We start from the raw sequence: 13163 nt of genomic DNA, 5'->3' as shown, positions 1-13163 counted from the left end.
AAAATAATCAGAAAATTGTGGAGTGTAAATCTAGCCTAACCTTTTGTTTCATAATTTTAAATAAAATCCAGTTCAACCAATAACCAAGAAGTCAGATAAACAGCAAAAAGGACTGATTAAAAGCACTAAGCTGTCCACAGTGAAGGGGGGCTCAATTCGAAAACCATGCATCAGTTTTCTTTCACTCAATGATGCACTCAAGTTTGATTCACTAAAGTTTGTGGTTCAAAAAGGTAACAATGCTTCTGCAAGGCACTTCTAGAAAGCTCTGCTGTCACAATTTCATAGTTATGTTTTCTAAATAAAGATGCAGCCTTCACACATTTTAGTTCTAGTGCAAAGGTCACATTTTACACAACTACTGTCTGCCAAAAAAAAAAAAAAAATCAGTTAAATCAAGAACTTTTTTTTTTCCTAGCGCGATTCAAGACATAAATCTAAAGCCATTAACTTAAAGAGATGGTTGTGTGATAAGAGCATACAAAACCAACAAAAAAAACCCAAAAAACGAAACAACAACCACAGAAACCATGACCACACCCAGATGATCAGCAACTACTTCAGCCCCGAGATGGAAACTTAAATAAGGACAGTGAGTTTTGAACACATCAAAAGCGACACATGCTCAAGAGCCTGAAGACCAAACCCAGAAAGTAAACACTGCACGTGTGGCATGAGAGCAGACAGATGCTGGGTTAGGTCCGACAGCGGCGATAAATAAGGAGGAACACAGAAAACCCTGCATTCAAACTAAAAAAACAAAACCTGAACAAAAGTCACTCAGCTCAGATGTTTGAAAAATGACACTTCTAGAAGATTATTGGTTTTGTTTCTAATCTGTAAGGCTCAACAGTGTTTGGATATTTGATCTTATCGAGTACCTCAATCATGCTTAGACTCACAAAAATACAATAGCACTCTTTTTCTTCACTCATCACCATCCTTACTTAGCTCAGGATAAAATGCAGGCATTTTTACAACAACCCTTTAAATAAACTGGCATCTCAGGCACGTGGGTTCGATCAGCCAAACATGAAGCACCTTGCAAAAAAGTATTCCTACCCCTTGGATTTATTCACATTTTTGTCACGTTACAATAGTAGGTCCTGACTGATGATTAAACTATTTGGCCTACATGTGAGGAAAAAAGAAAAACACTGCATGCTGCACACGCCACCCATCACACGGTGAAGTCTGGTGGCGGCGGTGTCATGCTGTGAGGAAGACTAGAGGCTGGGGAGGAGGAAGATTATTTAGAGTGGAAAACGTTCAAGGGGTCTGAATAATTTTGCAAGACACTGTATTGGTCACACAGAGCATGAATACCAACCCATAAAATATGTGACAGATGCAGCAACATTAGTGATGTGCAACATTTAAGTCAAAACTAACGTCGTTTTCAAGCAGCTGATGTGAGTGAATTTAGGCTACGTTCACAGTGCAGCCTGAAGTTACCCAATTCTGATTTTTTTACCCATATGCGACCCGGATCTTAACTTTGGATGACAGTCTGAACAACACAGATCGGATTTTTTCAAATGCGACCCAGGCCACTAATTCTGATACGTATCTGATCTTTTTCAAATGCGACCTGCATTTATACGACCTGTACGTCACTGATACTCGACAAACGTCACTATTCTGAGTCCTGCTATGCAGAAACAGGAAGAGAGACAACACCCATGGCAAACAACAATGAGGAGAGCAGTCAATGGAGGGAAATCTCCGGTTAGAAAAGAAATTAAATATCCCAAAATGCACGCCAGCATTATAATCCATGTTTACTGCTGCAAACACTGAGCGCGCTACGTGTGACGTCATCGCGTCCTCAACTGCGCATGCGGGACACTTGAGTTGTATGAATTCAGTTCACTCAGGAGATCACATACAAGTGATCTTGTATGTGATACAAGATCACTTGTATCACATACAAGATCACTTGTATCATATGTATCATATTTGGAAATGTCAGAATCAGAATAAAGTTTGTTCCCAAGTAGGTTTGCACTTACAAGGAATGTGACTTGGTGTTGATGGTGCAGACAAAACAAAATAGATATATATATACAGAAAGCTATATACACGCAAAAAAAAAAAAATAAGATTTTACAAAAAAAAAAAATCTGAATTGAGCATTAAGGCCTGCAGTGTGAACGTAGCCTTAGTTGATGGAATGCAGTCTCAGCTTTCACTGTATGCCATTACAACACATGAGCCACAGTAAGACACAGTGTACAGGTCCCCCTTTGACAAACAGCTCCACAAATAACCAGAATGTGACAAAAACTAATGACAGAGTGGTAAAAAAAAAAAAAGGAAGTGGATGGAAGCAATGCATTATATACTACCGTAAATACGTTCCAGCGATACTAAATCCTACTAAATGAGAAACTCTTGCTGGTTTTTATGTATTACATATTATAATCAGATCTTTGAATCACTCTGGGGTCAATTGTGCTTTACCTGCATGTTGTCTGGATCCTCACCACGCTGCTGTCCTCTCAGCCCTCTTTGTGGTGATGGAGGAACAGGTCCACCGAACTGGACCTGAAACGACTGCAACCGGAGATAAAAAAAAACCTTTAAAGCATGAAACAATTTATGTAAAAAAAAAAAAAAAAAAAAAAAAAAAAAAAAGTCTATTCCTGAAGGTATTCCATCTTTTCCAAAAACTTCCTGCAACGTATACATTTTAGAGACAAAGCTCTTAAGTACGCAGGTCTACGTTTTGTACCTCCATCACCTGTGCAGACAGCCGAGACATCTGAGCCTTGAGCACCTCGTTTTCTTGCTGAAGACTATCCAGCTCTGTGTGGCTTTGCTCAGGATCACATCCCTGAAAGCAGTTTCACTAAGATCAGGAAACCGTGGCTTTAGGCGGCACGCTTTATAGGCATTCTTTAGGAAAAGGAGTCAGATTTTCACCCGCGGCAGTTTGCCTTTTGCTTCTAGCTCCTCCTGTTTCAGAGAGCTGTTCTCCTGTTCCAGGGCCCTCAGGAGGGAGGAGTGGCTTTGCTGTTTCTGCTTGTTCAGCGAGAGGATTGTGGCATCAAGTTGATGGATCTAAAAAAAAAAAAAAAAAAAAAAAAAAAAAAAAAAAAAAAAAAAAAAAAAAAAGGTACAAAAATCAGAAATTGACATTTTTTGTTTTAGTAAAATTTCCTCTTTTTGGATCTGCTTATTTTGGTTTTGTTTGTTGTTCTCTGCTGACCTTTTCTCTGGACTGGACGAGGTCGCTGTTGATGCCGTGTACTTCAGCTTTGAGCCTCTCGTTTTCCTGCCTCAGCAGCTGCTGTTCCTGCTCCATCAGCCAGGAAAGCTCTTCTCTATACAGCTTCTTGCTCTGAGACTGCAGACCGCTCGAGTGCAAGGTCATCTCCAAAATATGGTTCTGAGATGAAATCGAAAGGTCACGCCTTTAACCGACACGGCGCCTCCGTTTTCGTTAAGCACTCCACACCGAAAACGGCTCTCACCTTGTCGTTTGCATTCTGCAGCTGCTTGTGCAGCACGGCAACCTCGTGCTTCAGGGAATCCTTCTCCTGCTGCACAGCGCGGAGGTCCGACTTCAGCCGAGCATTTTGCCGGTTCACAACTTTAAAGCTTTCATCTGCAGATTTCAACTGGAGTGAGAAAAGGCTGGTTAAGAGCTTGGTTTGCAACTTAAAGCTTTTAGACATCATGTATATGCTACATTTAATATTGAGAGATTTAAACTTAGTGAAATGCTGCCAAATTATTTCAATTTAAAGTTGAAGTTCAGGATAACAAGACTAATGTAAACGATCTTTTAAGACTTGTTTTTTTTCCCCCTTTCTGTTGGGCCCAACAAAGAACAAAATGGAAAGACAAAAACTCTGAATCCCATAATGCAAAGCATCGGCCCATTTTTAATGCACAACTCCCAGGAGGGAGGAGTCACTGCTGGAATCTATGCCACACACTGCAAAAAGGGAACTAAAAGTAAGTGAAATTTTCTTGAAATTAGTGTATTTTTTTCTTGATTAGAGCAGGTAAATAAGACTATTTGCCAATGGAATAAGATTTTTGCACCTAAAATAGGAATAATTCATCTCCATTATCTTACTTCACATGCAAGATATCTAATGATCTTATTTTAGGGGTAAAAATACTAATTCCATTGGCAAATAGTCTTATTTAGCTCCTCAAATCAAGGAAAAATACACAAATTTCAAGAAATTTTTACTTACTTTTAGTTCCCTTTTTGCAGTGCATCATACAGGTATAAGACTTTCTTAGCTCTCACTGGTTGCCCGCATCTCTCCACAGGATGCATCGGGAGGACATGCGTGTTAATGTTTTCTCCCTGGTCGAGCAAAACGATGCATACCTTGGCTTCAACGTAAGCTAGGTTATGCTGTTTGTGTCAGGACTAGCCACCTAAAAAAAAGAGACGGTGACTGATTACGTCGACCGAGCGGTTTTCCCCCACTGCCTGAAGAGGAGGGCATCAAAGCTGCACCTCTGTGTGCTGAACAAGCATATCAGCAGCACAGGGCAGTATTATGGTTTAAGGCGGGACATACCGCTGTGACGAAAGCTAGAGCGGCTGAGCCCACAGCTGATTTAACATAAACATGGCGGTGCCGGAGGACGCATGCATGGCTGCTGCTATCACATCTGAATCCACGATTTCTTCTTTGAAGGAAGAACAGCAAGAAGAGCCTCGACTAGCTTACCTTCTTGTGGTTTCTCATCGTGCCTGCTGCTTACATTTTAATTTGATACAGTGATTGGCTAAAACCAACCTTCGGTAGGCGGACACTAAGCCTGGCTTCGCCCAATCAGCTCGAAGAGTTTGGCTGAAATTCCCTCCTTTCCCTAAACGGATTTGATGGGAGCAGTCCCAGGTTGATAATGTGCAGAACGGGGAGTGCTACACATTGTCAGTCTGGTTGGCCAGGTTCCTGACTGTGTTAAGGGTCACTGGGCGGCTGGAAGGTGAACCTCTATCATCATTTGATCTCTTTTCCGCAGCCTAATAGGTTTTCAAATCCATAATTCACTTTTCAGATTTTTATAAAAAAAATAAATAAATAAATAAATAAAAAAAAACTCTAAACATGATCAATATTTTCAAAGAACATTTTTCAGACAGATTCAAGGCTGGTTAAAAAAGGCAAGAAGATGTGTTATTCATAAGTTATGAACTTGGTGAATTTAATAGACCCCTATATAAAATCCATTGGGGGCCCATATTATGCAACTCACCTTCTCCCTGAGATCAGAGAGCTGCTGTGAGAGCTGGACATTTCTCTCCTCCAGCTGTGTAGTGTCCTCCAGAGCTTTGGTTAACTCTGCCTCCAGACCAGACACACACGCTGCCATCTAACACAAAACAACCACCGATCAACTACCAGCTACCAGCAGCTCAACAGCAGGGCGACCGCTGTTAATAAACTCCTACCTCGTTTCTCTCTTCAGAGTGGAACGCCTCCCTCGTCTCGTTTTCCGTTATCAGCTCAGCTAGCTGCTCTCGTAGACTCTCTATGTCGGCGACGCTTTGGGCATTTTTCTCTGTCAGCGTGCCGTTGTCATCTTCCAGTCGCTGGCTCTGAAGATGCAACTCTGAAATCTGGAGATAAATTAACCAATCAACATCTGCTACCAAGAGGCAAGAATCGTTATTGAGAACAGACGTTCACTTTTTATTCATAAAAAAAAGGTACTCCATTACCTGTTTAGTGAAATGTTCAGCTGATTGTTGAGCTGCACACTTTTCTTTTTCCAAGTGCTCCAAAGTTTGTCTGCAGTGAGAAAAACTTAAAGTTTAGGCAACAAAAACAAAACACAATAAGGTGATGAGCTGCACATTATATTTGCATTCATTTCTCAAACAAAAGCTCAGCGTCACAACAGGTGGGCCTCAAGGCCTCTATATCAAGACATTTTTGAAATTTACATAAACCATTTTTTGATCAGGATGTTCCTGACGAATCGCTCCATCTCTATGCTGATGACACACTTGTTTTACTTTTACGCATTTGACAATATTCAGTCATATTTGTTACACCTGAGAAAACCAAGAACATCTTGTTTTCAGAAACGAAAAAAAAAGAAAAAAAAAAAAAGAATAATTTATATCACACCTGCACTTTTTATTTCTCTATAGAAATAAAATTACCATATTTCCCCCTTTTTGCTTTACGTTTTTCATTTAACGGGAAATAATGGCTTGCCTCGGCCACCTTCTTTTCTCACATTAATTATTTCTATGAACACAAATGGCTCTTTAAAGATGGCGGACTCCATCTACCAAGGAGCATGTAAACTTCTTATCGACCATAGCACTTTATACTCCTTTGTTAACTGGCCGTAAATCAACTAATGAGCTGTGAGTTTTGAAAAAAAGACCAGTGTCACCTAAAAAGAGCAACTACAGCCTTCGCTCACAGACTTTTATTCCTTCAGTGTTCATTCAGAACTTAAGATAAAAAGGTGTTTTTCTACAATGCTCCTTTTACTTTAAACAAGCTAAAATTGGATTGTTACATTTGAACAGAGGGCCTTTAAACATAGGACTATGGAGAAAGCATCACTGGATGGCTGTTCCTGATACTACTGTTTAACACTTCTGTTACTGTATGTCTTTTTATTCAATTTTTAGCTGCATTTTTCCGCAGATTTGCTGTATGAATTGTATCAACTATAGTCTGTTTTAACATATTGATGTGTCGTATGTCTATTTATAACACGTTGCTATTAAAAAAAATTGTCTTTCAATGAGATGTACTGATATAAATAAAGATGAAAAATAAAAAATAAGAAGCACACATAAATGCTCATACCAGGTCTCTGATTGGTATCTGTTTTGGGCTGGGAAGTTCTGCACAATATTGCAGTGGACAGTTGGATTTTATGTAGTTATTTGGCTCAAGTCTGAAGGACCATTATAGGACGTTTATTAGAACTTCTACAATGGCATGCTTGCCAAAAGACTGCAAGGACTATCTGCACAAGAAAATGGATTTCAGGTTTTTTTTGTGTCATGGGGAAGCTAATCTTCTGTAGCGACAATGTCCAATTAAGATCTGTGAGAAGAACAGTGTCTTTTTTTTTTTTTTTTTTTTACTTCCCTTCCATATTAAATTGTCTGGCAATAAGTCAGGGCACGGGATGTTAATGATCACCGTTTCCAGCCTCCAGAATTACAGACACAAGCTTCTTTTTACACCGTGATCAGCCAGTATAGGCACATAAAAAACGATGGAACTTGTACTATGATCATTTTTGCCGTTTGTTCTTCTATCAATCAGACACAGTAAGTGACGCTCACATCAACTCGTCCTTGACGTCCTTTAAGTCTCCTTCCTTCAGCGCAGTGATGTTTTTCTGCAGAGAGATGTTTTCCTCAGCGAGATGCATCGCTTCAGACCTAAAAGGCAGATAGGACCTAATTAGGAACCCATTTTTACAACACAATGAAACCAAGCACGCTTTGAGTTGAATAAATACAACTAATTCAGCTCCTCGGGATGAGGTCTCACAGGGATGAAAGCGGCTACGCTGGAGTAATCTTGGGCTTCAACATGGAGGGTTGATTTAGGAAAGCCACAGGCAGGGACAGCAACGATAGCGCTATGCTGAGACTGGGGACAACAGGAAGAGTGCGTCTAACATCAGCCCACTAATGGGATGGGGTAGCAGACTCCATTCAGGATCCTAGTCTCTCCACTTTACCTATGAGCCCGAGTGGCTTCGTTTATTATCTGCAACTCGTCCTGCAGCTCCGCGATGGCTCGGCGGAGTCTGCCGTTCTGCTCTTCAAACTCCTTGCAGCAGTCCTCGACACCGGTTCCTGCGGGAGATTTCTCCCCCAGGTGATCACAGAGGGGCACCGGTGCCTCATCCACGGGTCTCTCCGCCGTGTCAGAGGTCAAAAGCTCGTCTTGCCTCTCCAGTTCGCTCAGCAGGCGAGAGAGCTCGTCGTTCTCCGCCCGCATCCCGCTGATCTCATCCACGAGCGAGGCGTGCCGACCTCGGCAGTCGTGGAAAACATTGAGCCTGCTCTCGAGGCTCCACACCCGGTTTTCGAGGGCGTCGTTTTGCTCCTTGAGCTTAGCGTTTTCGCACATGCAGTCGTCGTATCTGATCTGGAGGTCTGCCATCTTTAAGCTCTTCGCCTGCAGCTCTCGGACATGCTCCATCAACACCAGCGTCTGCACTTTGAGCTTGTAGTTTTCCTCCAGAATCTGCCGACCGCTTTTGAACTTGTCGCCGTGGTGCGCCAGCAAACTCTCGAGTATTTCCGTTTTCTGCTGGAGCAAGGAGATCTTCTCATGTAGCAGGACATTCTCCTCTGTGGCAGCGTTATACGACGCCTGCAGTTTTACAGTAGCACACTCTTGGCTCTCACGATCAAACGCCCCGTCAACAGTTTCTACACCATCGTTGCTAGACTTGTCCTGGTTCTCGTTCTCACAATCCCAGTCAAGGCTTCCCTGCCGGTCGTGAGAACTATTTGGTAAACAATTAATCTCGGCATCCTGCACTGAGAGCTCAGCGGGGTCACCTGCTGTCTCCTCCGGCAGTAAAGCCCCAACCACAGTCTCATGATGCTGCTGATCTCCGTGGAAACGGCTTCCATGGTCCTCTTGTGGTTTGGTCTCCTGGTTGCATGATTCACGAGCTGCTTTATTTTCACCGTCCGCCATCGCCTGGAGCGGGGAGAAGTCTTCACCCTGCATCTCAGGGGAAACCGCTTTGTTTTTGTATTCGACATAAAAATAACCGTCAGGTGATTCTGAGCCCAGTTTTTGATCAGAAGGAACGCCGAGGTTGTCATCATTGCGACCCTCATCGAAAGCACTAGAGTCTTCAGTCTGTACGTCCTGATTTTCAGTCCCTTCATCTTGGCGATCCTGCTCATCCATCTGATCCTCAATGGTGGCAAAGTCACCACCATCGCAGTCTGGGTCGGCCTTTAAACTTGCCAGACCAGAGAGCCTTTCTGATACATCTTCGTCTTGATCAGACAGATCCGGAGAGGATTCATCGTCTTGCTTCTCTATAAATGCACTGACATTGTTTGATTCCTTCCCAATGGTTTCATTTACAGTGGATAAAATCTGTTCCTGCTGCACCTGTAGCTCCTTTACATTGCTTTCTGCTCGGGACGTCTGGATGTCAACTTCTGGAGCATCTCTGAGTTTTGCCTCCAGAACCACCAGACTCTCCAGCATCTCCCTCCTCTCAAGCTCAAAGTCCAGCGCTGCTTGTTTGAGAAGCGCCTCCAGCTCCTCAACTTTAACCTGCAAGTCATCCCGCTCGGTTAGCAGTCCAATCCTCTCTGCAGCCTGCCCCTCAGAATGGGAAGTAAGCTCACTGCACTTTGCCTGAAGTCCTGAATTGTTGCTGAGCAGCTCTGCCCTCTCCTGCTTAAAATCGTCCACGGTTTGACTGAGAAGCAGCTCTGTCTGCAGAAACCTCTCCTCGGACTGAGCGAGGAGCTGGTGTTGCTCCTGGAGCCGGCTGTGGAGCTCGTTCAGCTGCATGCTGAGCTCTATTTCCTTGCTCTGGGCCCTCGTTAGAACATCCTCCAGTTCACTTTGGAGCTGCTTGATCTCCACCTTTAGCGCTTCAATCTCTTCGGCGTGAGCATTTTCAAGCTCTCGTCGCTCGTCCTCCCACTCCCCATTACGTCTCTCCCTCTCCTGCTCCACGGCCTCCTCCGCCGTTTTTCTTTGTTCTTCTGCGTCCTGGAGAACTTTCTGCATTTCTGTCTGCCAGCGTAGCTTTTGCTCGCCGTGGCTTTCACAGAGGCTCCTCAGCTCACTTTGGTAATGCTGTTCGAGTTTGAAGATCTCGACTTGAAACCGCTCCGCCGCAGATTCCTGATCGCATGAGAAGCGCTCTTCTACTTCTCGGATTCTCTGGGTGAAGCTGATCTCTACTGCCTTCCTGTACATGGTCATTCAGCAATTGTTACGGCAGCACTTTAAAATGTTTGTCTGCCATGTTTTTATTTCTAACAAACAAACATTTTAAAAAGACAATCAAATACAGTTTTTTAAATACTCAATGAAATACTCTCCCTTGCAAAAGGTTTTCTCCGGTTTTTGTTGTTTTCACATTTTGTCACGTTAAAACGATCCATGCATTATTCCTACCTGCTTATCTCACCACCCTGAACACACCATTCACAATAAAACATGGTGGTGGCTAGGGCTGGGTATCATCTAGGATGATCCGATTCGAAACGATTCTCGATTCATAGCTCACGATACGATTCTCATATATAGCTCAGCTTGATTTGAAATTAATGCTCAAAGTCATTCAATCAACAAAACCAGCTAAATCTTATATTTACGTTCAATTTATTGAACACTGATATATTAACAGGAAAATAAAGTGCATTTGATTCAATGCATTTAACGTATTACAAAAACCAAACATGTGACCAAATGTCTGATTTAAGGGACGAAGCGCTTCTAAAATCCTGTCGGCCATTCCGCTAATTCGTCTCACTTGCACTTCCTCGCTGTTTTAACGCCCCCTAGGGGTTGGGAGGTATCTCAATATTGAAAACCAGAATATCGATATTAAATCGTTTTTTAAAAAACATTGATATTAATCTTTGTATCAATTTTTACGCCAGCCCTAGTGGTGGCAGCCTTGTGCTGTGGGGAAGAGTTCTTTCAGCAGAGAAAGAAGAGCTAATCAGAGTTGATGCACAGATGGATGGAGTTCAATTCAGGCTAATCCAGGACAAAAAGCTGGAGAGGGCTAAAAAAGACTTAAAACTGGAGCCAAAGTCCCCCCCCTCCTGCAGGACGACCCTAAACATCCAACCAGAGCTACAACAGAAGTGTTTAGATCAAAAAGGATCTTTGTGTGGTAGAATGGTCTAGTTAAAGTCCAAATAAGAATCTGCAGCAAGACTTCAAAGTTGACGCTCACAAAACCTCTCAATTTAAACCGAGCTCAAGTTATCCTGCAAAACAGAAAGGTAGGAAAATTCCTTTAAAAGGTTTGTTTTACAAAGATGCAGATGAATAGCAGATTTATGGACTACTTTTTTTAGTCTATCGGATTAAAATTCTGTTAAACATTAAAATGTATGGTTGCAATGTGACAAAATGTGAGAACCCTCCAGGTGTGAGAATACGGTTCCACGCCGCTGTTAAAGCTTCTCCTGTAGATACTCTAAAAACATCACATTTATCAAAGATGATGAAGTAGAAACGTTAAACATTAGGTCTGACCTTTCCTTAGCGATGTCCTCTCGTAGCTTGTCCAACACGGCGCCCAGTGCGCTCCTCTCCTCAGCGTGCTTGCGGACGAGCTCCCTCACGGCCTCCCCGTGGCTCTCCTCTAGCCGGGCCCTCTCCTCGGCCATCAGCTTCTCCGTCCTCCTCTCCTCCTCCTCCCTCTCGGCCTCAAGCTTCTCTCGCTCCTCATTCAGCCGCTCCTGGAGCATCCCTTCGTAGTCCTCCTCCAGCTGTAGCTTCTCCCTCTCCCACTCCTCCTTCAAGCGCGTCTCCCTCAGCTCAAACTGCTCCTGCAGCTGCAGCCTCTCCTGAAGGACTCGGTCCAGGACGGCCTCGTCGTGCCGCTCCTGGAGCTGAGCCCGTTCGCTCGCCCACTGCTCCCTCAGCGCGTTCTCCTTCTCCTCTTGCTCCCTGACCAGTCCCAGCATCTCCTCCTCGAGGAGCGCCTGCAGAGTCTTGTTGTTCTGCTCCTCCTGCCGCGCCCGCTCCGCCTGCCAGCGCTCCGTCAGTTCGCTCACCGTCTCGTCCCGCTCCTTCTCACGCAGCAGCTTCGCCTCCTCTAACTGGACTCTAAGTTCGTTTTGGTGGCTTTCTTCCAGGACTTTCTTTTCCCTTTCCCAGTCATCAACTAGCCTTTGCTCCAGCTCATCCCTTTGCTGCTGCAGCTTCTGTCCCTCCCGCGCCAGTCTGGCCTGCTCCTCCTGTAGTTTTCGGACCTCTGCGGCGTGTCGGTTCCTCAGCTCTTCCATCTCAGAGAGAAGGTTTTCCTCCGTCTCCGCCTGCTGGCTTTCCAGGGAGTTCAGCTGGTCCTCCAGGTCAGCGATCTGAGCGTGTGCTTCCAGCAGCTGTTGTCTGAGAGGTCCGGCTTCGTCTTCCTGCTGGTTCTTGAGGTCTTGCTCCTCGCCGGCCTGCTTCAGCTTCAGCTCTGCATGCTGGAGCTGGCTCTGAGCTCTGGCCAGCTCCTCCTTCAAAGTCTGGCTCTCCTGTTGGTACCGGAGGATCAAGGCAGCTTTCTGGTCTTTGTGGGTCTCGTTCTGTTTCTCCAGCAACTTTTCAAATTCCGCGATCTGAACCAAAGGAAAAAAAAAAAACAAACAGAACAAGTTCTACATTTAAAAAAAGGACAAGAAAAAGATCCATCCTCAACCAGGTATGATTCTTCCATATTTCTCATGACAGACGTATCCAAAGTTCAACGTCCTTCTAGTCCATATATGAAACCCTTTTAGTTTCCTTTTGGGATTAATATAGAATGTTTGAATTGTATCTTTAAAGTACAATTATAAAGACTTGACTATGAGTTTGTAGGAGATGCTGCATTTCTACTGTGTAGAACCTGGAAAAAAGGAGGGAATGAAGGAAAACTATATAAATGGTTAATTGAATGGACAAATGGACAGATGTGCAAAATGATGGATGAGCAAACCTGCGGATGCATAGATGGATGAACAAGTTAAGGAAACGGTGGATGGATGGAAAGATAAGGCAATGGATAGCTGATTGGCCCATATGATGGGTGGGTTTGACAGATGGATGGACAAACAGACAGTCTGATAGGTTGGCAGAACGATGTATAAAGCCTTTTTATATAATAAAAAAGTATATTAAAAGTAATATAGGGATTAATGTCTGAAGATGCACACTTTTTGGTAGCCTAGTTGCATTAATTCTTGCAATCCAGAGTTAGAAATGAATCAAATTCCATAATTTCCCAGACTGCATTGGGAGCTTGTGCTTTCAGACCTCTAGCTGAAAATCCCTTTAACAGAAGCTGATATAACACCAGAGGAATGAATGACGAACCTTGCTTTCAAGCTGGTTTTGCAAATCCTCCATTTCCCGTAGGTGCTGCTCCTTGAGCTGCTCCAGCATCATCTCGGCCTCCAGGCTCATGCTGAAAGGCTGAACCTCGTCTGAACCGAGACCTGTAGG

At 43.7% G+C, this 13163-nt stretch overlaps 1 protein-coding gene across 8 annotated transcripts in view; it reads right to left on the bottom strand.

The window, feature by feature from the left end:
- nin (ninein (GSK3B interacting protein)) overlaps positions 1 to 13163 on the bottom strand; it is a 36699-nt gene that overhangs the window by 3998 nt on the left and 19538 nt on the right. For 4 of the 8 annotated variants that reach the window (XM_036150911.1, XM_036150912.1, XM_021321345.2 and 1 more), the window contains exons 15-26: positions 13035 to 13156; positions 11226 to 12298; positions 7702 to 9921; positions 7298 to 7396; positions 5699 to 5768; positions 5429 to 5596; positions 5233 to 5349; positions 3477 to 3623; positions 3212 to 3391; positions 2926 to 3063; positions 2735 to 2836; positions 2464 to 2556 (exon numbers count right to left, since the gene is read on the bottom strand). In XM_036150911.1, the coding sequence (XP_036006804.1) occupies positions 2464 to 2556; positions 2735 to 2836; positions 2926 to 3063; positions 3212 to 3391; positions 3477 to 3623; positions 5233 to 5349; positions 5429 to 5596; positions 5699 to 5768; positions 7298 to 7396; positions 7702 to 9921; positions 11226 to 12298; positions 13035 to 13156 (4529 nt within the window). The remainder of the gene's footprint in view (positions 1 to 2463; positions 2557 to 2734; positions 2837 to 2925; positions 3064 to 3211; positions 3392 to 3476; positions 3624 to 5232; positions 5350 to 5428; positions 5597 to 5698; positions 5769 to 7297; positions 7397 to 7701; positions 9922 to 11225; positions 12299 to 13034; positions 13157 to 13163) is intronic. The other 4 variants (XM_036150910.1, XM_036150915.1, XM_036150913.1 and 1 more) reach the window with 3 other exon arrangements.

This window comes from Fundulus heteroclitus, chromosome 19, assembly GCF_011125445.2.
Source record: "Fundulus heteroclitus isolate FHET01 chromosome 19, MU-UCD_Fhet_4.1, whole genome shotgun sequence".
Lineage (NCBI taxonomy): Eukaryota > Metazoa > Chordata > Actinopteri > Cyprinodontiformes > Fundulidae > Fundulus > Fundulus heteroclitus.
This window is presented reverse-complemented; position numbering and strand designations above follow the sequence as displayed.